At 37.3% G+C, this 23,704-nt stretch overlaps 1 protein-coding gene across 2 annotated transcripts in view; it reads right to left on the bottom strand.

The window, feature by feature from the left end:
• Positions 1-23,704, bottom strand: part of TMEFF1 (transmembrane protein with EGF like and two follistatin like domains 1) — a 107,530-nt gene that overhangs the window by 13,581 nt on the left and 70,245 nt on the right. For both annotated transcript variants that reach the window (XM_010350835.3, XM_074395104.1), the window contains 3 exons: positions 16,572-16,720; positions 14,335-14,400; positions 2,782-2,905 (listed from right to left, as the gene is read on the bottom strand). In XM_010350835.3, the coding sequence (XP_010349137.2) occupies positions 2,782-2,905; positions 14,335-14,400; positions 16,572-16,720 (339 nt within the window). The remainder of the gene's footprint in view (positions 1-2,781; positions 2,906-14,334; positions 14,401-16,571; positions 16,721-23,704) is intronic.

Here is a 23,704-nt window from a genome sequence, read left to right as displayed (position 1 = left end):
AAGGCTGAGGCAGGAGAATCACTTGAACCTGGGAGATGGAGGTTGCAGTGAGCTGAGATTGCGCCACTACACTCCAGCCCGGGCAACAGAGCAAGACTCCATCTCGAAAAAAAAAAAAAAAAAAAAAAAAAAAAAAAAAGAATCAATGGTGCCATAATGCTAGAAGATTTTAAGTTAATAATAGGACTGTGGCTAAAAGCTGTTTATTCTTGCCTGTTTACTGCTATGCAAACACACTTCCCTACTAGCCGAAGTGCAAATTATATCATGGCCTGATTCCTACAGAAACTGAGCAGACTCAGACAAAAGAAAAAGATCAACTGCTTTTAAGGAGTTATAGTTGTGTAGAAAAGGGATTCATTAGAATTTAAGATACTCCTCTGGTATGAAGAAAAGGAAAAAATTTATCATTATTACATGTTTATTTATTTACATTCAAAAATGCTGAGTACCTAGTGGGCTAGGCCCTACACTAGGCACAGGGAAAATAGTGGTTAACAAAACAAAGAGCCCCTGACTAACGGGCTTACAGTCTAATAATATCAACTGCTATTCACTAAGCAGATATACATACCAGGTATTAGGCAAGCACTTTACACATATTATCGTGCTTAATTTTAACAACACATGAGATAGATACTACTATTACTATTCTACTTTAAGAAAGATGAAAATGAGGCTTAGATATTTTATGCAACAGCCAATAACTGGCCGAGTCAGTGTATCCAATTCCAAAGCTTTTAACCTGTATACCACTCAGTCCTCTTATTTTCAATTAGTAAAATACTACGAAATGACCTGGTATCACATCATTATCAGAACATGATCCTCTCTCTCCTTCATTTAAGTATCTTAAAGATGCACCATCCTAAGAGAACCAGATCCAAACTTCTATCAAGATATTCATGCCACTCTGGGACAAACATGAAGAGCCAACTGTAAGATTTGGTTTTAAAACTGGCCTGGGCCAGGAGCAGTGGCTCACACCTATAACCCTAGGACTCTGGGAGGCTGAGGCAGGTAGAGTGACTGAGCTCAGGAGTTCGAGGCCAGCCTGGGCAACAAGGCAAAACCCCATTTCTACTAAAAATGCAAAAAAAAAATTAGGCCAAGCAGGGTGGCTCATGTCTGTAATTCCAGCACTCTGGGAGTCTGAGATGGGCAGATCACAAGGTCAAGAGATCAGAACCATCCTGGCCAACATGTTGAAACCCCATCTCTACTAAAAATACAAAAATTAGCTGGGCATGGTGGCATGTGCGCCTGTAGTCCCAGCTACTCAGGAGGCTGAGGCAGGAGAATCACTTGAACCTGGGAGGTGGAGGTTGAAGGTGAACCAGGATCATGCCACTGCTCTCCAACCTGGCAACAGAGCAAGACTCTGTCTCAAAAAAATTAAAATAAAATAAATAAAATTTATATATATATGTGTGTGTGTGTGTGTGTGTGTGTGTGTGTAGGTATGTATGTATGTATGTATGTATAAAATTAACTGGGCATGGTGGCATGTGCCTGTAATCCCAGCTACTTGGAAGGCCGAAGCAGAAGAATCGTTTGAACCCAGGAAGCCACGGTTGCAGTGAGCCAAGATCACACCCACTGTACTCCAAGTCTGGACAACAGAGCAAGACTCTGTCTTTAAAAGAAAAAAAAAGAAAGAAAAGAAAACCTGGTCTGTTATTGTTCATACGGCTGCATTTTTTAAATGTTCACAAAAAAAAAAAAAAAAAGGAAGAAGAGGAGGAGGCTATCCCTTTCAAAGACAAGGAGAACTTTCAATCAGGAAAAAGCAAAAGTCTTAACAAAGAACTATTCAACCATTAACAGTTTACAGTGTTTTGTTTTGTTTCTTGTTATTTAAGCAGGAGGAGAGGGAGGGAAAAAAACAGGAGCAGGGAGCTAAAGAAGTAGAAGGATCCAGGAGACTAGATTTTCAATTGCTTCTTATTTTTTGGAAAAAAAGATTCACTGGCTTCTAGGGGGACAGAGCAAAAGAAAAGTATAATATTTCTCCATGATTTGATGTGTTGACTAAGAAAGGAAAAAAGGTTCTGGTCAAATTCCAGGAGGCAAGGGTGAGCAAAATGACAGCAATGTCTCTCTGTCTATAGAAAGATCACCTGTTCAGCTGGACCAATGTCAAGTAGATGATGAGCTCTTAGCAGCAGCAGCAAAAAGGTATATCCGCAGACAGGCAAGAGCAGCAAAAAACACTAAGTTCATTAGGTTGGGTATCAGAAAGTCTGAGACGTCTTTTTTTTTTTTTCAGCTCTATTTCTAACTTGCTGTTGACCTTGAACAAGTTACATAACCTGTCTGGAATCAGGGAGTTGAGGATTTACGCCCTTTCCATCTCTCAATTCACACCTGGTTCTTCATCCCCATCCCCTTATTTTTAGAAATCTATTTTGGCACATATTTTATTTGAGTTACATGTTCTCTGTTCTTAATACAGTCTTTAGTCCCTCAACCACCTTGTGACAGATTGCCTAAAAACCAAAATAGTGTTAAAATATGGCACATTTGTTTTTTATATTAAAAAATGTATATTATATTTAAAATGTGAAGCCCATAATCTCAAAGCCCTAAAAAAAATTGGTTTTGTTTTCTGCATATTACTTGCCATTTTTTTTTTCCAAATGATGCTGCTGATATTTTACTTGTCTACTACAAATAAACACTACTTTTTGGTAACACTTAGTCTACATTTCATTCCCTTCTATAGAGCAACAATCATTGATGAAAAAAATGCTCACCACTGATCTGGAGGCACTGACTTACCTACAAGAAGCCTTCTGAGTAGAATAGATGAATTCACATTTTCCATGGATGCAGTAACCATTGAGGTTTTCAGGGCAAGGCATGTGGTTTCCAATATAAACATCTTCTCTTTGATCACTAGCATCTTAAAAGAACATAAACCAGATGGTTCAACAATAAAATGCCAACTGAAAAATACAGACTTTTCAAATGTTCTGAAACAGCAAATGAATTCACCCCCTGTCAACCACCTACTGGACAATTTGAAAAGGACATTTTTCAGATAAAGGGTTAGATAAGATCCAGGGTCCCTTCTAATTCCTATTATGCCATAAACACAGCAGGTAAACTGTGTAGATTCAAAGCATTTTAAAATATTCGGGATGTTACCGCTAGGAGTTACTATTGTTTAAAAACAATCCGGCAAAGAAAACTAAACATCTTTTCTAAAGAAATAAACGCTAACTCTAGAAGAAAGTTCACCTCTGTGACAGAGAGATGTTATATTTAGAATTGGCTTTTGGGGAATGAACTTAATCATTTATTTGAGGGTTATGAAATTGAGGCCAAAGAACACTGAATGACAGAGAGCAAGTTATAAGATTCTGAAATTTCAGGGTGAAAGGTTTATTTTTGGAATGAATATTATCAAGCATATTGATTTTTTTTTCCCAAGTGAAATAGCTTTGCTGTTCTTTTCATATAGTTTTTCTTAGTATATGGTCATTATTTTAAAAATTCAAATAATATAGAAGTTAAAAAAGAAATTCAAAATAACCTGAGATCTCGACCTCCAAAAACCTGTCAACATGTTGACGAACACCTGCTCAGACTTAGGTTTAATGATTTGAACTGAACTGAAGTGAAGAAAATGAAGAGAGTCAAGAAGGAGACATGGAACAGGTCAGTAAAGATGGAAACATGGAAACTTGGTCTTCAAAATCAATCAGATTAATTTACTCATTGGTCATTATATATACATCACACACTCACATAAGCACACACACATACACAAATAAATTTGGGAATGGATTTTTGTACTTATTTTTGGCATATGCACCAGTACATTATTCCTAAGCTCCATGGACCCACAGTTCTCCGATATTTACAGGTCTGTCCATGTGCAGGAAAAATCCCCAGGCTTCCTGCCATTTCTATCTTACACAGATTCTGTGTAATACAGCTGTACCTTCAGCATACAACCCTCATAAACCTGAGACTTCATAACTGTAAATTCAGAATAATAGGACCTACATTTCATGCAGTTTTGAGAGAAATGAGGGAGATAACAAATGCACGTACAATACTACCAAAACAACCAGCTATTTATATAGCACATCATGTAACATCACAGGGCCTATCTCCCCAAAATATAAATAAAACATGTTAATAAAAATTTTTAAATGTTAATAGAAACAAATTAAAAAAGAATGAAACAGTGAGCTATACGTATGTGTATGGGAAGATCAAGAGGAAGATCAAGGGAGAAGTGAGAATAGAGGTGCCAAGCATAAAAAAACCCTGAGAACTAAAAATGCAGATTTCCTGAGGATCAAAATTTACATACAGACAGAACAAAACCTTCATGATTATTAAGCTCAGGGACAGTGGAACTAAAGCAGAGAGAAACCAGACCAAAATGATGTCATTTTTCCTCAAAGTATATATATTTACATTGTGCTAATTTAATTTATGCCTAGAAAAAGAACAGATCCAAAAGTCAGGGAACCTTATATATAAATTCTCAATTTAAAAAATGTCCTTACTGCTTTTTGGCCTCATTCAAATCACTTCTCTCTAAGGGAGCTGAATGAGACCAGCACTACCCAACATAGGTATAGTACAAGAAACATATGTAATTTTATATTTTCTAGTAGCCCAGATTTTTAAAAGTACATAGAAACAAGTAAATAAATTTTAATCATATAATTCACCCAATATAGCCAATAAATATCATTTTCACATATTACCAATATTAAAAATTGAGATCTTTTTAATTTTTAAAATAAGTCTCTAAATTCTGATATTTTACACCCACAAAATATCTCAATTCTGACTAGCCACATTTCAAGTGCTCAATAGCCACACAAGCCTAGTATCTATCACACTGGAAAGTGCAAAACAGATCACTAATTTATCATCTACTAATCATCTTGTACATGCCGGGTACTCTGCTAGATGCTGGGAAAACATATTCTGTCGTCGAAGGGCTCACAAGGTCTCATCTAGCTCCCAGACTATAATTCTGCCATGGCAAAAGAAATCAGGTCCTCTTTTGAGTTGCTATGATCCTGAGCAATTACTCCTTTATTATAACACTCACGATACTGCCTGTTATATTGCTATTTGGGCTTTTAAAGTCAGCCTCTACTATAAGATTGTGAGCTCCTTAAGAATCTAGCTGCTTGTGTTATTCATTTCTGTATAACTCCTAACACTTAGCATGTAGTACATACAATGGCTAAGAACACAGCTCTAGAGTCAGACTGCCTAGGTTTGTATCCTGGTTACAACACTCTCTAGCTGTGTGACCAAAAGGCAGTTACTTAACCATTTCTGGCCCTCAGTTTCTTCATCTGAGAAATGAAGATGACAATGATGTCTGCTTCTTGTAGGGTTGTTATGAGGCCTAAATGAGATAATACATTTCATGTATTAAGAATATAAGTGTGTATAGAACTTAAAACAGTGCCTGGAAAACAATAAGTACTTAATAAATAAATATTACCAAGTATTGTTACATGCTCAACAAATGTTTGTTAAATGAATAAATTCTAATTTTCTCCTGGTAAAGAGAGAAAAAAGATAGTTATATATTATAACTTTGTTGTTTTCCATTGACAAAATTATTATCCAATTAAAGGTTTCCATCTTGAATCCCTTAGTGAACTGGACTGTTTGTAGCAGTCCTATAATGTGTTTCACAAGAGGTCAAACCTTAATTAACATATCTTTTATTTATTAATATTTGTGATCCAAGCAGAAGACTTTCCTAAAGTAATTTGCTTTGATGAGAAATTGTTTATAAGAAGCCAAATAACTGAAATCAAATGTACTTTTCCTGCTACAGTTTCAAACTAAAAATGCTACTCTACATTCCCAATCAGGCCACAAATAAACTGAGGAAGTGGTCATCTCCCATAGCATTTCTCAGAACATGGCCATGAAAGTGTGTAACAACAGAACTACAGAGACTAACGTTATGCACCAACCTATGAAAATAAAGTCCTATAGGGTATATAGCAATAGGACTGTGCAGGTCTGTAGAGGCTGTGGTAATGTACTAATCTACCATAAGAAAGTTCTTTAAATTGCAAAGAATTTCAAAAATAATGCAGAGCTGAAAGCTATTGGAGGACTCAGCTAGGTGAAAACAGAGAAAGTTAACTACATTAAAAACAAGGTTTTGAGAAATTAATAGAAAAAGCATGACACAAACATATACTGAATAAATTAATGAAAGAATGTGATATCAAGCTGTAGGTAAAGTGAAGCTATATAAAACATGAAGATGTCTAATAAGGCTTTGAACCCTGTGACAACGTACAAATTCACAGAGTCTAATATTCCACTCAACGCCAGCATTATTCATCCCATTAGACATACATACTATTTCTGGGTATAGCTACATGCTCAGCTAAGCTACAGAGGATATAAAAAAAGAGCATACATGGTCCTTGTCCCCAAGAAGCTTATAATCTATTTAGAAAATCAACATATACATATGAAAAGCTGAATAACACAAGGGAAGAGGACCCATGGGGCAGTTTACAATTAAATGGCAAAAGATGGTTTTATAACACTAGGTGCTAAGGAAGTTTAAATTGAAAGGAGAACTCATTGTAGGCTAAAAGATTTATTGATTATTGATAGGGTAGGACTCAAGTTAAGACTCAAAGCATAAATAGATTTAGACAGAGGAGTGGTAAAAGCCAAAGGGAAGGTATAATGCATACAGCATTCTCAAGAACAGAGAGTAGCAACCCGCGTAGAGTGATACATTCAGACTGGGGAAGGGTAGATGTCAAAGTTGGAAAAGTAGGCTGAAACTAGACTATAAAAAAATTTGAATTCCAGGTGAGAATGTTTTCTTCATCATACGTACAAGGAAGATAAAGGCCTTTTGAAGAGCAGCACAAGGAAAGCCGGGTTTTACACGAAAAGTAGTTTATAGTATTTGCCTAGAGCTGGTGGTTAAGCAAATGGGGAGTGACTAATAATGGGTGTGGAAGTTCCTTTAGGGGTGAAGAAAATATTCTAAAATTAGATTATGATAACACTTTAACAACTCTGTAAATATACTAAAAAAAAAAAAACACTGAATTGTACACTTTAAACAGGTGAACTTAATGGCATGTAAATTGTATCTCAATAAAGATGTTAAAACAATTAACTGGATACCAACATACAAGATAATGGGGCAAGAGAACTAGGAAGACCATATATATATATATCAGGTCACCAATTAAAAGGTTACTACATAATCCATTAGCTGGGCATGGTGGTGCACACCTGTAATCCCAGCTACTCGGGAGACTGAGGCACAAGAATCGCTTGAACCCAGGAAGTGGAAGTTGCAGTGAGCTGAGATTGTGCCACTGCACTCCACCCTAGGCAATAGCTAAAGCTCAGCAGTGGAAACAGATAGAAGACATAGAAAAAAAAAAAAAAAAACATGAAGATGTTTTGAAAAGTGAATGAACTCAGAAACTCAGATCTGGAAGGGTCCTTGGAGGCCATCTGGTTTGATAAAGGAATCTCTTTAGTTTTATAACCCTCAGAGCCTATGTCTACTTGAACACTTCCAGAACTCATAATACAGTTCATTCCAATATCATCAGATTTTCCTTACGTTGAATGAAATCTCACTTCAACTTTATGTAGACTTCCCCATATCTTTTATGCCCTCTCCGCTTACCAATTTTTTATTTTTAAGCTCAAATTTCCCCATTCCCACCCCTATTCAAACAATTATTTATAACTATCTTGAAGAGTGGCATCCAGCACTAACCCCTGTACATTTAGTGTTTAGTAGAACAAAACTGTCCTCTTTATTGAAAATCCTCATAATACAGAATTACGTAAAAATGACTCTAAAAATGAGCCTAATGATTGGGACTCTGTAGAGACAACGTAGTAAGCTGAGGTCAAATTCAGATCTCCAGTCATTCAGAAAGTATTTTTTAAGCATCTATTATGTTCCAGGCACTATGGTAGTTCTAGAAATTTGAAGCAATGGCAAAACAAACAAATACAAAGACCCACTAGGCAACTGAATACGTGAAACTAGTGCTTTGAAAAAGATCCAGGCTAGAGCACAAACACTAAGGTTCACCAAGGTAATAGCTCAGAGGATATTAAATATCTGGAAGTAATTAAGAAAGCAGGAGGCACAAAAGAATTGTGGAATTGTGGTACAAAGGGAAGGAGTAGCACTTAGGGTCAGAAAGTCTGAATTCTAGTCCCTGTTCTGCCATTCTATATGGGCAAAAGTCCTGCAGTTTCAGCTTCTTCATCTGCAGAATGAGGATAAACTTGGCTGTTATGAGGACTAAATAACACAAATATGTGAAAGCACCTGACACACAGTAGAGCACTTGATTAATAACTGTTAAGTGAAAGAATATCCTACTGATGTTACTTATGAACCATAATATTAAATAGCAAGACAAATAACTAACTCACCAATGGTGAGGCTGTTGAGCACAGCCAGGTTACTGAACATGAAACTAGGGAAAAAAAGTATTAAAAATAACCATAATAACATTGATAATGAACTCAGTAACATAGTGTTTAATATTCAGAGTGATCTTAGGTAGTAGATATTATTGCCCCTAATTACAGTTGTGATCAATGAGGCTCAGAGAAATCAAGACACACAGCTATTAGGCATAGACCAGGTCTGACTCCAGAGGGCAAGCTCTTAGCCATTACAGTATCATTTCTCCAATCTATCCTAGGAGATGTGTAGGAAAAGATAAAAAGCAGAATGGCCACGCACCTGCTCTCCAGGCCAAGTAAATTAGCCAACTTCAAAAAGGAAAGATAAAAAGGCTCAAAAGATGTAACATACCATGGTTTCAGAAATCATAACAGAGATGTAACCACACACACAGTAAGAGCTGAGCACAGAATGATCCTGCCTAAACAAGCTCTTAGGCAAGTGGTGACAGGCTCCAAGAACAACTGCAACTGCTAGTCTCTGAACAATGTGTGTGAGAGTGTGTGTGTGTGTGTGTGTGTGCATGCGTGTGCGTGTGTGTATAATATAAAAAGTATACTTGGTCACCAAATGGCTCCTTTCACCCACAGAGGCATTCAGAAACAATTCCACCACCAGCTGCAGTGTTTTCAAATACAAAGGATAGTTATGGTTCTAAGGGATGATGTTATGAGAAAACTCAGTACCAGATGGCTTATCTGCAAAGGGTTGTTCCATTAGCTATCTGTCCTGGTTCATCAATGTACAACCAAAGCATGAGGAGTTGCTATTAGCAATGGAGATATGTACCTGGAAGGTAAGCTGCTGAGGCCACAACTATATGAACACTGCATCAGTAACCCTAGGGCTCATTATTTCTTTAAATCTCTATAGTTAAAAAAAAAATTCAAAATATGCAACCCTGCAGCCCCCCAGCCATCATCACCAACATATTCCTCCACATATCCTTCCCTAACCACAGTCTGCTTGGACTCCATTAAGGAATTGTCTTCCTCTATATAAACTCCTACCCATACTCCAACACCCCTGACTCTCCCAATTCTAAACCACACTATTCTCCATACCAGCCCTGATTCTTCCTTTCCTAGCCTGCTCACTCTGCCCAGAGAAACACCTTTTTAATATGAATAAGCTTATCTACCTCCTTAACTACTCCCTTAGAAAATACTCCTTTCATCTTCCTGATGTACCAAGACCACATTACTTCCTAGGTTCCCTTCCTTCCCTCTTCCCCTGATGTGCTCACCACTGTCACTTCCAGGCCAGCATTCCACCCTCAGCTCCCCACCACCTTACTCTCTTAGGAGCCTGCTAATCATCCTCTGCATGACTCTCCACTCCACCACACTCCATGACATTCTCTGATTTCCTTCATTGATCTTAGCACCTGGCTCATAGTCTTTCCTTTTGATGAGGCACATTTGTCAAAATCATTTTTAAAAGGGCATATCAAAAGACCTGGACTGAAATAGCTAAACAGTCACCAGTAACAGAAATGCTATCAATATCTCAGTATCTCAGGTATCCCTGGCCAGAAGCAGGAGGCAAGACTAATGAGGCTCAAGGACGAGACCAAAGATGGAGAAGGGGTTGGGACAAGGTGGAGCTCAGGAACGAAGTGAGAATGTCTTCATAATAATAAAAAGGGTGGTATGGTTACATTATAGGCTATAGGAGCATATCTTTGAATCAAAATGGACACATTAAAATGACATATAGCACAAAGGAACTTCCTGTGTGATGGAAATGGTATAGATATAAGCTGTGATATACGTGAGGTGCATCCATTGGTCAAGATTTGTGCATTTCAGTGCTATAAATTACACCTTTAAAAACTATAAAATGAGAATAAAGATAATCACATGGGTAGAGGTATACAGACAAAGAATGATAAAGCTAACAACTGTTGAAGGTGGGTTCTGGGTTTATGAGGGTTTATTATACTATTCTGCTTATGTATCATAGATGTAAGTTTTCTAAATGTCACATACCCATCTCCCATACAACTCATGCTCAATCATCATATCCTTTATGACTTCAGCATCTACAACAGAGCTTCTAACACCCCAATTTCAATATTTACCATAGGTTTTCTGACAGCCCAGGAAAAGCACTAATTCGGCAGCTATTCTAGCCATACAAATACTCCATTTCACAAGCACTCTTCTCGAAGAGCTAAGCTTTAAAAGACATTTCTTATTGAGCACTATCTTCCCAGCTTTCCAGCTTCTTGCTGGTACTGTGTTCCTGCTTTTGACTTTGCAGCCTCCATCCTCAGATTACTGACTTACCTACCCAATCTTGGCTGTGTGCTGCAGATGTGGATATTTAGTAAGGGCCTTCCATAAATGGTGTGAGAACCACCACAACAAAAAAAGCAAATGAGACCAAAATTAATTAATTAATACAATAAAAATAGAGTTACCTTTTAACCTCTATTTCCTAGGAGAACCTTTTTACAATTTGGGTTTCATCTTTTATCTTTCATGAAAGAAACTCCTTGGTCCAAGATTGCCAATGATCCCCTTGTCTTCCAATTCAAGCATAGTTTAGTCCTGGTCTTCTAATATCTTTCTGTAGCTTTTTAAGCTACTGGCCTTCGTTTCCCTTGTAGCTTCTGTGTATTCTTGACTTTCTTCCTCTCAGTCCTCTTTCTGCTTCATCCCAAGTTGGGCCTTCTCTTCTTTCTAAATAATAGTGCTGTCCGACAGAACTTTCTTCAGCTTTAAAAACGTTCTACATCTGTGCTGTCCCATATGGTAGTCACTGGTCATATGTGGCTATTGAACATATGAAACAGGGCTAGTATATTTTTAATTTTTTTTTTTGAAACAGAGTCTTGCTTTGTCACCCAGGCTTAGTGTAATGGTGCAATCTCAGTTCATTGCAGCCTTGACCCCTGGGCTCTAGCCATCCTCCAAGACAGCCTCCTGAATAGCTGAGACCACAGCGCATACCACCATACCCGCTTAATTTTGTTTAAAGACAAGGTCTCACCATGTTGTCCAAGCTGATTTTAAATTTAAATAGCTAAATATGGCCAGTAGCTACTACACCTGATAATACAACTCTCTCTCATTCATTCTTGTGGCTTCAGTTATCACCTCTATATCCAAAGACTGACTCACAAATTTATACTGAACAAAGTAATCTGGATGAGTTCCACAAGCACCTCAAACTCTGAAATACAATCAATCACCTCCACCATCAACTCCTCCCTTACCTTAATCCAAAAACCTTTACCTACCCTAATATCCTTAGTTCTGTGAACAGAATTCATCATCTAAATCATCTGAGCTTGAAGTCTTCTTTTTTTTTTTTTTAGATGGAGTTTCGTTCTTGTTACCCAGGCTGGAGTGCAATGGCGCGATCTTGGCTCACCGCAACCTCCACCTCCTGGGTTCAGGCAATTCTCCTGCCTCAGCCTCCTGAGTAGCTGGGATTACAGGCACGCGCCACCATGCCCGGCTAATTTTTTGTATATTTAGTAGAGACGGGGTTTCACCATGTTGACCAGGATGGTCTCGATCTCTTGACCTCGTGATCCACCCGTCTCGGCCTCCCAAAGTGCTGGGATTACAGGCGTGAGCCACCGCGCCCAGCAGCGAGCTTGAAGTCTTAAGTCATTTTTAACTCTCTATCTCTCATATCTAAGCAGATGTCTATTCCTTTTGACTTTACCTAACTGATATCCCTGCCTAGATTCCACTGTATATAATAAGCACCATGTTCCTGCCAGGTATCATGCTTTCAAATGATTAACTTTGTAGCCTTGCTTTTTTCAAATATATTAATGATTCCCCACTGCCCATGAATAAAGTCTAAATTCCCTAGAGTAGCATAGGATTCAACGCTCTACACAATCTGGCCCCAAGCTATCTTTCTAGCCTTGCCTTCCACTTCTACCTCTTAAGCCGCCTACTCTCCAGCCCAAAGGATTCCTTACCTTTCTCCAACACATCCTGTCGTAATGTTGTATGCATATCTATGCTCATGCTCACCTATCCTCCTTATATATCCTTTTGACTCCTGTTCAAATCCTAACCATCCTTCGTGGTTCATTCAAGTTCCACTTCTTCTATGACATTTCACAGATTCCCACTGTTCTCCACCAAAGATTAATCTCAATTTTTCTGAATTCCCATTGTACTTTTAAACTATACTACATTTTTAGCAATAATCAATTTCTACTTTGTTAGAAGTTGGTTATCTGCATTTACTATATCACAAGCTCTTTAAAGATCCATATATTTTAGATATCTTTCTAACCACAAACAGTAAAATGACCAGTATAAATTAGGTACATAATAAATTATATCTAATATAATAATTTTATTTAAATTAGAGATCAATTCTTATGTGTAAAAGATTTTCAGTACCTCAAAAGTGGCCTAGGCTCTAAATTACCCATTATCAACAGCACACAAGTGCTTCAGAACATGCAATTCTACAAATTATCCTAAGTATGAGTTTCCAAATACTGAAAAACGGCCTTCCTATTCTAGTCAAGTACTATCAATATAGTGAATAAAACTGAAGCTGATCTATTTTGTCTCCTATGAGAATACTGGAGATTTTCTATTTTAAATACAGCAATTTGTATCAACATAGGAGACATATTTCAGGAGCTTGTGGGTTATAACTGACGCAGGTTTGACATGATTCAAGTAAGAGAAGTAACAAATTACTCAATGATAATAACAGCTACCAATCATTGAACACTTACGAGTATGTCTGACACTGTTCAAAGCACTTGACGTGTATTATCTCATTTAGTTTTTATGAAACTCTATGAAACAGGTATTATTATCACTCCCATTTTACATATTGTTTAGAAATTAGGTATAAAATGTAGATCACATATCTTTTAATAGTATAACCAAACAAATGGATAAATGATGCACTTGTGATACAGCAATTATATAGAGGTCCTGGTGTAGAAAGCCAAAGATATAGACCTGTTTTAGTTAACTACATACAACCTCACTGATCTTCAATCTTCCCATTGATCATTACCTATCAGACCAGTTATAAGAATCAAACAAAATAATGGATATGAAAACAAGCAAGAAGAGCAATGGCCTTGAAGTCAAGGAATCTGGAATCCAGCCTCTGCTCTGACCTCTACTACATGAGACCTTGTGTAAATAAAACCTACTGCTTCTTTGAGCCGCATCCACTCTTTAGACAAGCACGGCGTACCTACTTATGTGCCAGATATTCTGGTAGGGTTAGGGATACAGAGTGAATATGACAGACAGGTTCTCCTCTCCTCACAGAACTCATAGCTTAGAGAGGATTACAGACAAATAAAAAGGCAGTTATAATAGAGTAGGTTAAGTGTTCAGAGAGGGGAGTATAGAGGAAAAGTACCTAATATAGACTTCAGAGTCAAGGGATATTTCCCAAAAGAAAATTAACCTCCAAGCTAAGATTAAAAGGATAAGAAGGAATTAGTCGGGAAAGGAAATAAAGAGTTTCAGGCAAAAAGAACAAGGTTCAAAGACCTGGGCACAGGGCAAGTGTTAACAGGAGATTCTAGATGAGTAAAGAGGATTTTTATAAAACATATTAAGAGATCTTTTTGTATAACTTCTTACAATTGCATGTACATCTAAAATTATCTTAATAAAAATTTTAATCAAAGAAAGCATATATGAGAGTACTTTACATATGAAGAGATGAACTTCAACTGTTTCTGTTACTCTTAATAGTAATAATTGACTGTGTTAGGTATATTACTATAGAGAGCAAAGTTAGGGGTGTTTTTATAATGGAAATAGAACTAATAAGGACAGCTAATGACCATATTTCCATAGTTGGCCAAAATTTGGAGAAGCATGATTCGGTACCTTTCACATCTGGTCGATACTGTAGTCCATCATCTTTCTTTCCCAACAAACTAGTGTCATCTGTATCTATAAGAGAAAACGGTTTTCAAATTAAGATATATACAATGGTTAAGTCATATCATGATACTCCCAGTAATTCCAGATAATTCCAAGTTCTTCTTAACCTCTATCCACTTATCCTGCTCATGTTGTTACCATTCTCTAATTGCCTTGAGGTATCCTAGGTGTAAGTGCTCTTGGCATGATGAATAGTCAATTTCATCTACACTTCAGCTCCAATGTCACTCCTTTAAAAACTCTTTCCTATGCAAACTAAAACAACACATACTCTGAGAATAAAGGGTTAACCCTTCCTTTCTCTAAAGGACAGCTGCCTCAAGATTTACCTTCTCCTGCCACTGTTTCCCTGGAAACATCAGATTAAGATAAATGGGGAATCTCAGTTGTGTTATGAAACACTTACTATAAAAAATGACCCCTGATTTGAGAACTACACCTGGACAGAGAAGACTATAAATGAGCCATAACCACGTGTACAGAGGCACAAGCTTCCCAATACTAGTTGGGGAAGCAAAGAAAAGACATAATTAGGTTTGTGGATGAAAAATTACAGAGGGGACTAAGACAAAACTTAAGGACCAATCACTCCAAAAGATGCATTTTAATTAAACTCTCAAGCTTGACTGATATGGTTTGGGTCTGTGTCCCCACCCAAATCTCATGTCTAATTTTAACAGTGGGGACTGTTGGAAGAGGGACCTTGTGTAAGGTGACTAGATTGTGGGGGCAGATTTCCCTCTTGCTGTTCTCATAATAGTGAGTGAGTTCTCATAAGATCTGGTTGTTTACAAAAGTGCATGACACCTCTCCCTTCGCTTTCTCTTCCTCCTTCTGTGGCCATGTAAGATGTTCCTCTTTCCCATCCACCATGATTGTAAGATTCCTGAGGCCTCTCAGCCATACTTCTGGTACAGCTTGTGGAACTGCAAGCCAATTATATCTCTTTTCTTTATAAATTACCCAGTCTCAGGTAGTTCTTTACAGGAATGTGAGGACGATTAATACACTGACCAACTGCTCTGAACTTGAAATTCCAAAGAGTACCATTCAAATATGCATCTTTCCTCAGAGAACATAGTCCTTTTCTAAGCTAGTCTTCCCACCCAAGCTCTAAATGCCAACCCATTGGGGTGGGGGTATCATACTTCAAGATAAAGGCTAAGTGGGACATCTACCCCCAAGGGATCCCTGTCAGCAAATGGTGTTCCTCTATCATGCCCATGCTCAACTCCTACCTAGAAATTGTCTGATGAGCTTCTTGGGCATTTGTTGGTAGTTTAGACCAGAGGTACTACAATCAACTGTGTGTCACAAATAATTTGTTAACAATATAAAGTACCAAATTTTGGCTTACAACCTTATCCCCTTCGCTCAGATAAAAGCATACTATCCCTTTAATACGTCTAAAAAGGGAAGAAGTAAGGAACTAGTAAGCAAGAAAGATGTACAATTCTAGTCCACGAGAATGCACAAGGCCCACATATGTAACTGAGGAAACGATCCATCTTCCCAGCTCATCTGAGTATTACTGAGGAAAGAAGATTGAGAACCTCTGGCTTTAGAGACTGAATATTTCTAACAAGGGTAGAAAACAAAAACTCCCTTCTTATATGGTATCATGCTTTCTAAGCTAAAACATAAAGCAAGAAGGGCAAAAAGAATTTTAAGCTAAAACCAATAATTTTTCTTTAAATTCTCTAACTTCATATCAAAATCTGTAATTGTACATAATATGCACAGGGAAAAATGACACAGATAATTGGAGAACAAAGTAAACTATTATGTTCTATAAAAAGAGGTTTAACAAATGTATGGCAATAACATAGTTTTACTGTAATTAAAATAAGTTATCTAACTCTTAAACAGCTATTATCATTCCAAATTTGAGATGACCTTAGAACTATAAATAATATTCATAATTTCATGTTAGGATCAGCTAGCAACCAAGAACTAAATAAAAACCAAGAAGCATGGTTTGTGTCTTGAGAAAATGAAAATAAAGTTTTTAAAAGTCTAAATTAGTAATAAAAATAAATTCTGAAATATGAAGTAATAAAAGAAAATAAAGCTTCAAGGATTTCTTATTTTACAAATTTGAAATACTACCAAATGTACAAATAAGATTATATGCATACAATAATAAAGGTGGGTCTCTGAATAAATAAAATGGATTTTACCTGTGCAATGGCCAAGATGCCTTATATCAATTTGCTCCTGCTTTATACAAGATGCTTCTCGAACAAAACAGGGATTATTATAGGAACTCCCATCAGAAGCACACACAGGATTAAAACTGTATCCACTGCAATCTATATTACATACACACCTGTTGGGAAATACAAAAATTACCTACATTTTATAACAAAAATATCTCACAATGCTGCAACAGCAAAAAAGACCAATTCTTTCTTCTGTTTTCTGTAACAGAAGTCAATATACTGTTTTAAGTCACTGGTGAAAGCTTAAGCAAAGTAAATACCTTTAGAAAATGTATTTTAGGTGAGGATTTAGAGATAATTTCATCAAGATACTATGAATCCAGTGGTTCCTCTAGAATTTTCAAATCTAGACAAAGTAATCAGGAGATGTCAAATATCAATGACATTAATTAAAAAGCAAAATGGCATAGGGGAAAGAACACAGAATTATAAGTCAATAGTCATGAATCTAAATTCTACCCCTACTTATTATCAGATTTGTGTCCAAATTGTCCCTCTAAGTCTTAGTTTACTGATCAGTAAAACAGAGGTAATAATAATGGCCAGGCATGGTGGCTCATGCCTATAATCCCAACACTTCGGGGGGCCAAGGCAGGAGAATCACTTGAGCTCAGGAGTTCAAGACCAGCCTGGGCAACAAAACAAAACCACATCTCTCCAAAAAAATTTGAAAACCTAGCCAGGCTTGGTGGTGTGCACCTGTGGTCTCCACTAATGGGAGGCTGAGGCAGGAGGATCGCTTAAGCCTAGGAGGTTGAGGCTGCAGTGAGCCATAATTGCACCACTGTACTTCAGCCTTGGGGGCAGAGTGAGACCCTGTTTCAAGTAAATGAATAACCTACCTTACCAAATAACTGGGAAGGTTAAAAACTATAATAGATATGAAATACATAAAACAGAAACCCTCAAAAGTGTTTTCTACCTACATATCTACCTGTGTAACTGAGTGTCCACTGAACACTGAGTGTGATACTACAGAGAAGGCCAAAGAAATCCAAAGCAAGGTCATGTCCCTCAAGAATGGTAAAATCTAGTTGGGAATAGAGAAACAAAAATAAAAATATAGAGACTTTCCTGTGTATGACAACACAGAGGACTAGAAACTTTTACTAACCTTCCTGATAAAAACAACAAAAAAATACTGGACAACCATTTTAAAATGTCCTCTTAAATACATTCATAAGTTGGTAAGAAATCCAGGAATATTCAGGACAGAAGTTATAGGAACACAGGAATAGAGAAAGGTCAACTGAGCTCTCTAAAGCTGATTTTCACTTTGATGGCATTTGCCAAACTAGGTAAATGTAATTGCCAGTTTTTTGGCTTTTCAGGCCTCATGTGGTTTGGCTGTGTCCTTACCCAAATTTCATCTTAAATTGTAGCTCCCCACTGTTTACAATAGCAAAGACCTGGAACCAACCCAAATGCCCAACGATGATAGACTGGATAGGGAAAATGTGGTACATATACACCATGGAATATTATGCAGCCATCAAAAACGATGAGTTCACGTCCTTTGTAGGGACATGGATGAACCTGGAAACCATCATTCTCAGCAAACTGACACAAGAGCAGAAAATCAAACACCGTATATTCTCGCTCATAGGTGGGTGTTGAACAATGAGAACACATGGACACAGGGAGGGGAGTGCTACACACTGGGGTCCGTTGGAGGGAAATGGGGGAGGGGCGGGGGGTGGGGAGGTGGGAAGAGATAGCATGGGGAGAGATGACAGATACAGGTGAGGGGACGGAAGGCAGCAAAGCACACTGCCATGTGTGTACCTATGCAACAATCTTGCATGTTCATCACATGTACCCCAAAACCTAAAATGCAATTAAAAAAAAAAAATGAAAAAGAAAAAAAAAAATCAAAAAAAAAAAAAATTGTAGCTCCCACAATTCCCATGTGTCATGGGAGGAACTTGGTGAGGGGTGATTGAATTATGGGGGCAGTTCTTTCCTGTGCTGTTCTCATGATAGTGAATGAGTCTCATGAGATCTGATGATTTTAAAAATGGGAGTTTCTCTGCGTATGCTCTCATTTTGTCTGCTGCCATCCATGTAAGACATGACTTGCTCCTCCTTGCCTCCGGCCATGATTGTGAGACCTCCCCAGCCACGTGGAACTGTGACTCCAATTAAACCTCTTTCTTTTGCCCAGTCTCGGGTATCTCTTTATCAGCAGTATACAGGAGACAAAGAACAATGACCCACCTAAGTTAGGGAGTCTGGAGACCCTAGAAAAAATCTTTAAAATGTACATTTTAAAGATCCAACTCCCTACCTTAAAATGTACATTTTAAAGATCTGGAAATTAAAATACATGATAATAATGATAGCACATAAGTTTGGAGGAACTGGAATTCAAATGTTTAAGGAGAATAGTGACATTAAGGAAAATTAGATTGTGATAAGCTCCAAAAGAAGGCAAGAAAGGAAAAAGAAAAAGGAAAAGACAAAAGTATAAAATAACAAAAAAATTAAAATATATATATATCCCTCAGTATGAAGGTAAACTGGAAATGAGCTGTCATATTACAAAGGGATTATTTAAATAATTAAAAAGAAAGGTTGCACCGAGGCCAGGCTCACACCTGTAATCCCAGCATTTTGGGAGGCCAAGGCAGGTGGATCACAAGGTGGCGAGTTCGAAACTAGTCTGGCCAAGATGGTAAAACCCCTTCTCTACTAAAAATACAAATATTAGCCAGGCACAGTGGCAGGGGCCTATAATCCCAGCTACTCAGGAGGCTAAGGCAGGAGAATCGCTTGAACCTGGGAGGCGGAGGTTGCAGTGAGCCAAGATCTCACACCACTGCACTCTAGCCTGGGGAACAGAGCCAGAATCCATCATGAAAAGGAGAAAAAAAAAGTTGTGCTAAGCCATAGCTTTGAAAAACAAAAATCATCTCCCTTGAGAACTCAAAGTCACAAGCCAGCCCTCACATAGATAATTACAACTTAAAATACTACTTGGTGGTTTTGAAAAATCTCAAACCCAGAATTAATTCTAAGGGGTCAAGGACTGGAAGAGGCTCTAGGCTAAGCTTGTCCAACCCACAGCCCAGGATGGCTTTGATTGTAGCCCAACACAAATCCATAAACTTTCTTAAAACATTATAAGGTTTTCTCGTGGGTTTTTTTTTTCTTTTAGTTCATCTGCTACCATTAGTTTATTTCACGTGTGGCCCAAGACAATTATTCTTCTTCCAATGTGGCCCAGGGAAGCCAAAAGATTGGACACCTCTGCTGTAGGCAAATGACAGAAGCAAATGCAATCTTCTCTAAAGAAACTCAATTTTATCCTAGAACTCAATGATTTTCCACAGATACAGTTCTGAGAAAAACAAGCAGCTCAGCCCACAGAGACACATTCAGTCACATACCCACAACAGAAAGATAAAACACCATAATGAGGAGAATAATTCAATTTTTAAAAGAACCAAACAGAACTTCCAGAAATAAACAATGTATTACTAGATATAAGAAACACAACAGGCAGGTTTAACAGCATATTTGAGAAACCAAAGGAGAGTTAGAGAATTGGAAGACAGGTCAGAGGAAAGTAACCAGACCACAGCAGAGAGTCAAAGACATGGTACATATTTAAAAAAGAGAGGTGGAAGAATCAGAAGACAGTGAAAGACGTGCTGCCTATTTTATAAAGAGACATGGAGGAGTCAGAAGATCTAACAAAAATCTGATTCGCATTCCAGGAGTTAAGAAAATGAGGCAGGAAAATATTCTCAGCAACTTCTCTTCAAACTTTCTAAAACTAAAAAAGATACTTATCTAAACATCCAAGAAGCCCAATGAATCCCAAACAGGATTACTAAAAATGGATCCACATACTGAAATAGCATTGTGGAATTTTATAACAAGAGAAAGAATATTTTAAAAGCAACCAGGAAGAATAGAAAGATTACCTTCAGAGAGTAAGAATAAGAAGGAAAACTGACTTTTCAAAAGCAATACTGAAGTCAAATTGTTTATAGCTAAAAGTAAAATAGTACCTGTTATGTGCTAAGGCAGAACAGAATTCTATTTAAGACAAATCTTTTGAGAACAAGGGTAAAATAAAAGTAACTTGGAAGGAGTAAACACTTACAAAATTTGTCACCTGCTGACTGTCAGTGAAAGAAATTCTAAAGGCAGTAGAAAAATGATCCGTTAAGGAAAGTCAGAGACGCAAACACAAATGAAGAACAAAGGTCTAAATACATAGGTAAGGTTAACAAAACACCAGTCATATAAGAACAACAGTGCTCTGTGTGGTTAAATTTTTTTAAGCTGGAAATTAACATACATGATGATAATGATAGCACACAAGAGGAATTGAAATTCAAGTATTTAAGGAGAACATTGACATTAAGAAGATTTAGATTGTGATAAGCTCCAAAAGAAGGCAAGAAAGGAGAAAGAAAACGGAAAAGCCAGACAAAAGTACAAAATCAGAAAAAAATTAAAACAGCTCAGTATTTTTATTTAAGTAGACTAAATTTTCCAGTTAAATAACAAAGGTAGTTAGGCTAGATAAAAATACAAAAGCCAGTTATCTGTTGCTTGTAAGATACATGTTAAAATGATGATACCAAAAGTTGAAAATAATAGAAGAGTGAAAGAGACATATCGCCCTTGGTATAGAAGAAACCTGGTATTGTTATATTTAATATCAGATATAAAAGACTTTAGGGCAAAAAGGATTACAGGAAATAAAGAAAGCCCCTTCATAATAATAAAAATATTTTACTCAGCAGGATAATATAATAATTCTAAACATTCTAAGATAGTCTTAAAATCTATGAAATGAAAATTGATAAAAACCACGATAAGAAATTGCCAAATATGACCAGGCACGGTGGTTCATGCCTGTAATCCTAGCACTTCGGGGGGCTGAGGTAGGCAGGTCATAAGGTCAGGAATTTGAGACCAGCCTGGCCAACATAGTGAAATTCTGCCTCTACTAAAAATATAAAAAATTAGCTGAGTGTGTTTTCAAGCACCTATAATCCCAGCTACTTGGTAGGCTGAGGCAAGAGAATCATTTGAACCCAGGAGGCGGAGGTTGCAGTGAGCCAAGACTGGGCCACTGCACTCCAGCCTGGGTGACAGTGTGAGACTGTCTGAAAAAGAAGAAATTGCCAAATCCACCATGATAGATTTTAACATACCTCTCTCAGAAACTCATATACCAAGCAGATAAATATCAGCAAAACTGAAATCTTTACAGATAAGATGACTCGATGCTGGGATTTGCTTTAAATACTTCCTGAAAAAGGTAAGGAAGGAAGAAAAGATGTAACAGAATTAGACTTCTGAAAATGAATAAATGGGGAGGGGTCCACCATTTTTCTCCTCTTTTGTTTGAAGATTTCCTTTATTCATGATGAATTAAAAACCTAAATGTGAAAGTCAAAAACTATTAAAGATTTAGGAGAACAAATGTAAGACTGAGAAATCTGAAATAAGGAATGCCCCATAAAGAGAAGAAGAAGACAAGTTACAAACAAAAAGATAATTATAGCCCATATAATCAACAAAGAAGTAGTATCCAGAATAAATAAATACAAATCAATTTGTTTTTAAATGTATGTAATCAGTGGGAAAGGGGAGCAAATAAATAAATAGCAATAACAGAGGAAACATACAAGAACATATGTGAAAAGATATTCAACCTCATTAAGAATCAGAAAAATTAAAATTAAAATCACAATGAGATACCGTCCACACTAACAAAATTGGCAAAAATCAAAAACAACGACAAAACCCAAGTGCTGGCAAGGATGAGGAGCTAAGGGAACTCTCATACTCTGCTGGTGGGAAAGCTTACCAGGACAGCAACTTTGGAAAACAGGCATTCTGATGAAAAACTAGACTTGTACATGCTCAACAATTTCACTACTAGGCAAGGCCTTGAAAATCTCCTACAAATAGGCTGGGCACGATGGCTCATGCTTGTAATCCCAGCACTTTGGGAGGCCGAAGTGGGCAGATCACTTGAGGTCAGGAGTTCAGGGCCAGTCTGGCCAACAAAATGAAACCCCATCTCTACTAAAAATATAAAAATTAGCCAGGCATGGTGGCAGGTCCCTATAATCCAGCTATTCAAGAGGCTGTGAGGCATGAGAATCACTTGAACCTGGCAGGTCGAGGTTGCAGTGAGTGGAAACTGAGCCACTGCACTCCAGCCTGGGTGACAGGGCAAGCAAGACTCTGTCGAGAGAGAGAGAGAGAGAAAGAGAGAGAGAATCTCCTACACATGTATACCAGAAAATGTGTAAGAATGTTCACAGCAGTATTATTCATGAGAACAATCAAAATGTCCAACAGTAAAATGGATTGTAAAAGAATGTGGTACAGGCAAACAATCAAATTCAACAAGCAGTGAAACTGAATTAATTACAGCTATGTACATCAACATAAACGAATCTCAAAAACATAATGCTATACAAAAGAAGATCAAGAAGAATACATACAGTATGATTCCATTTATACAAAATACAAAAGCAATTGAAAGTCAGATTATAGATTATTAAGGGATCTATCACATGTGATAAAACTATAAAGAAAGCAAGGGAATAATTTCTGCGAAGTGCAGTATACCATGTGGCTGAGAGAAAGATGCAATTAGAGAGGGACGTGGGGAGCCCTGAAGTACAGTCAGCCTTCTATAACCTCAGGGCTGACTGCAGGACTCTGAGCATCCTTGTATTTTGGTATCTGTGGGGGGTATCAGACCAGTTTTCCACAAATACTGACAAATGACTGTTCTGCTAAAATTCTGTTTCTTGCCTTGGGAGGTAGATTCACAAAAGCTCATTTCATTTTTGCACGTTAAACCAAATGTGTAAGTTTTAGCTTTCACACACTTATGAATATATATTTTAAAATTCAAAAATTAAGGCAGCAGAAAACAATTCTAAATTCATAAGAATATTCACTAAAGTCAAAAAATATATATTGTACCAAAAATTTAATTTCTGGAAAACAAGAGGTGAAAGAACCAAAGAATGTATTGGAAAGTTAGCTAATCACAGAAGGTGAGTTCAGGTAAAAATTTTGGATAAGAAAAGGGCACAGACAAATGC

The sequence above is a fragment of the Saimiri boliviensis genome, chromosome 2 (assembly GCF_048565385.1).
Source record: "Saimiri boliviensis isolate mSaiBol1 chromosome 2, mSaiBol1.pri, whole genome shotgun sequence".
Taxonomy (NCBI): Eukaryota; Metazoa; Chordata; class Mammalia; order Primates; family Cebidae; genus Saimiri; species Saimiri boliviensis.
The sequence above is the reverse complement of the archived record's forward strand: the minus strand, read 5'-3'. Positions and strand labels throughout refer to the sequence as shown.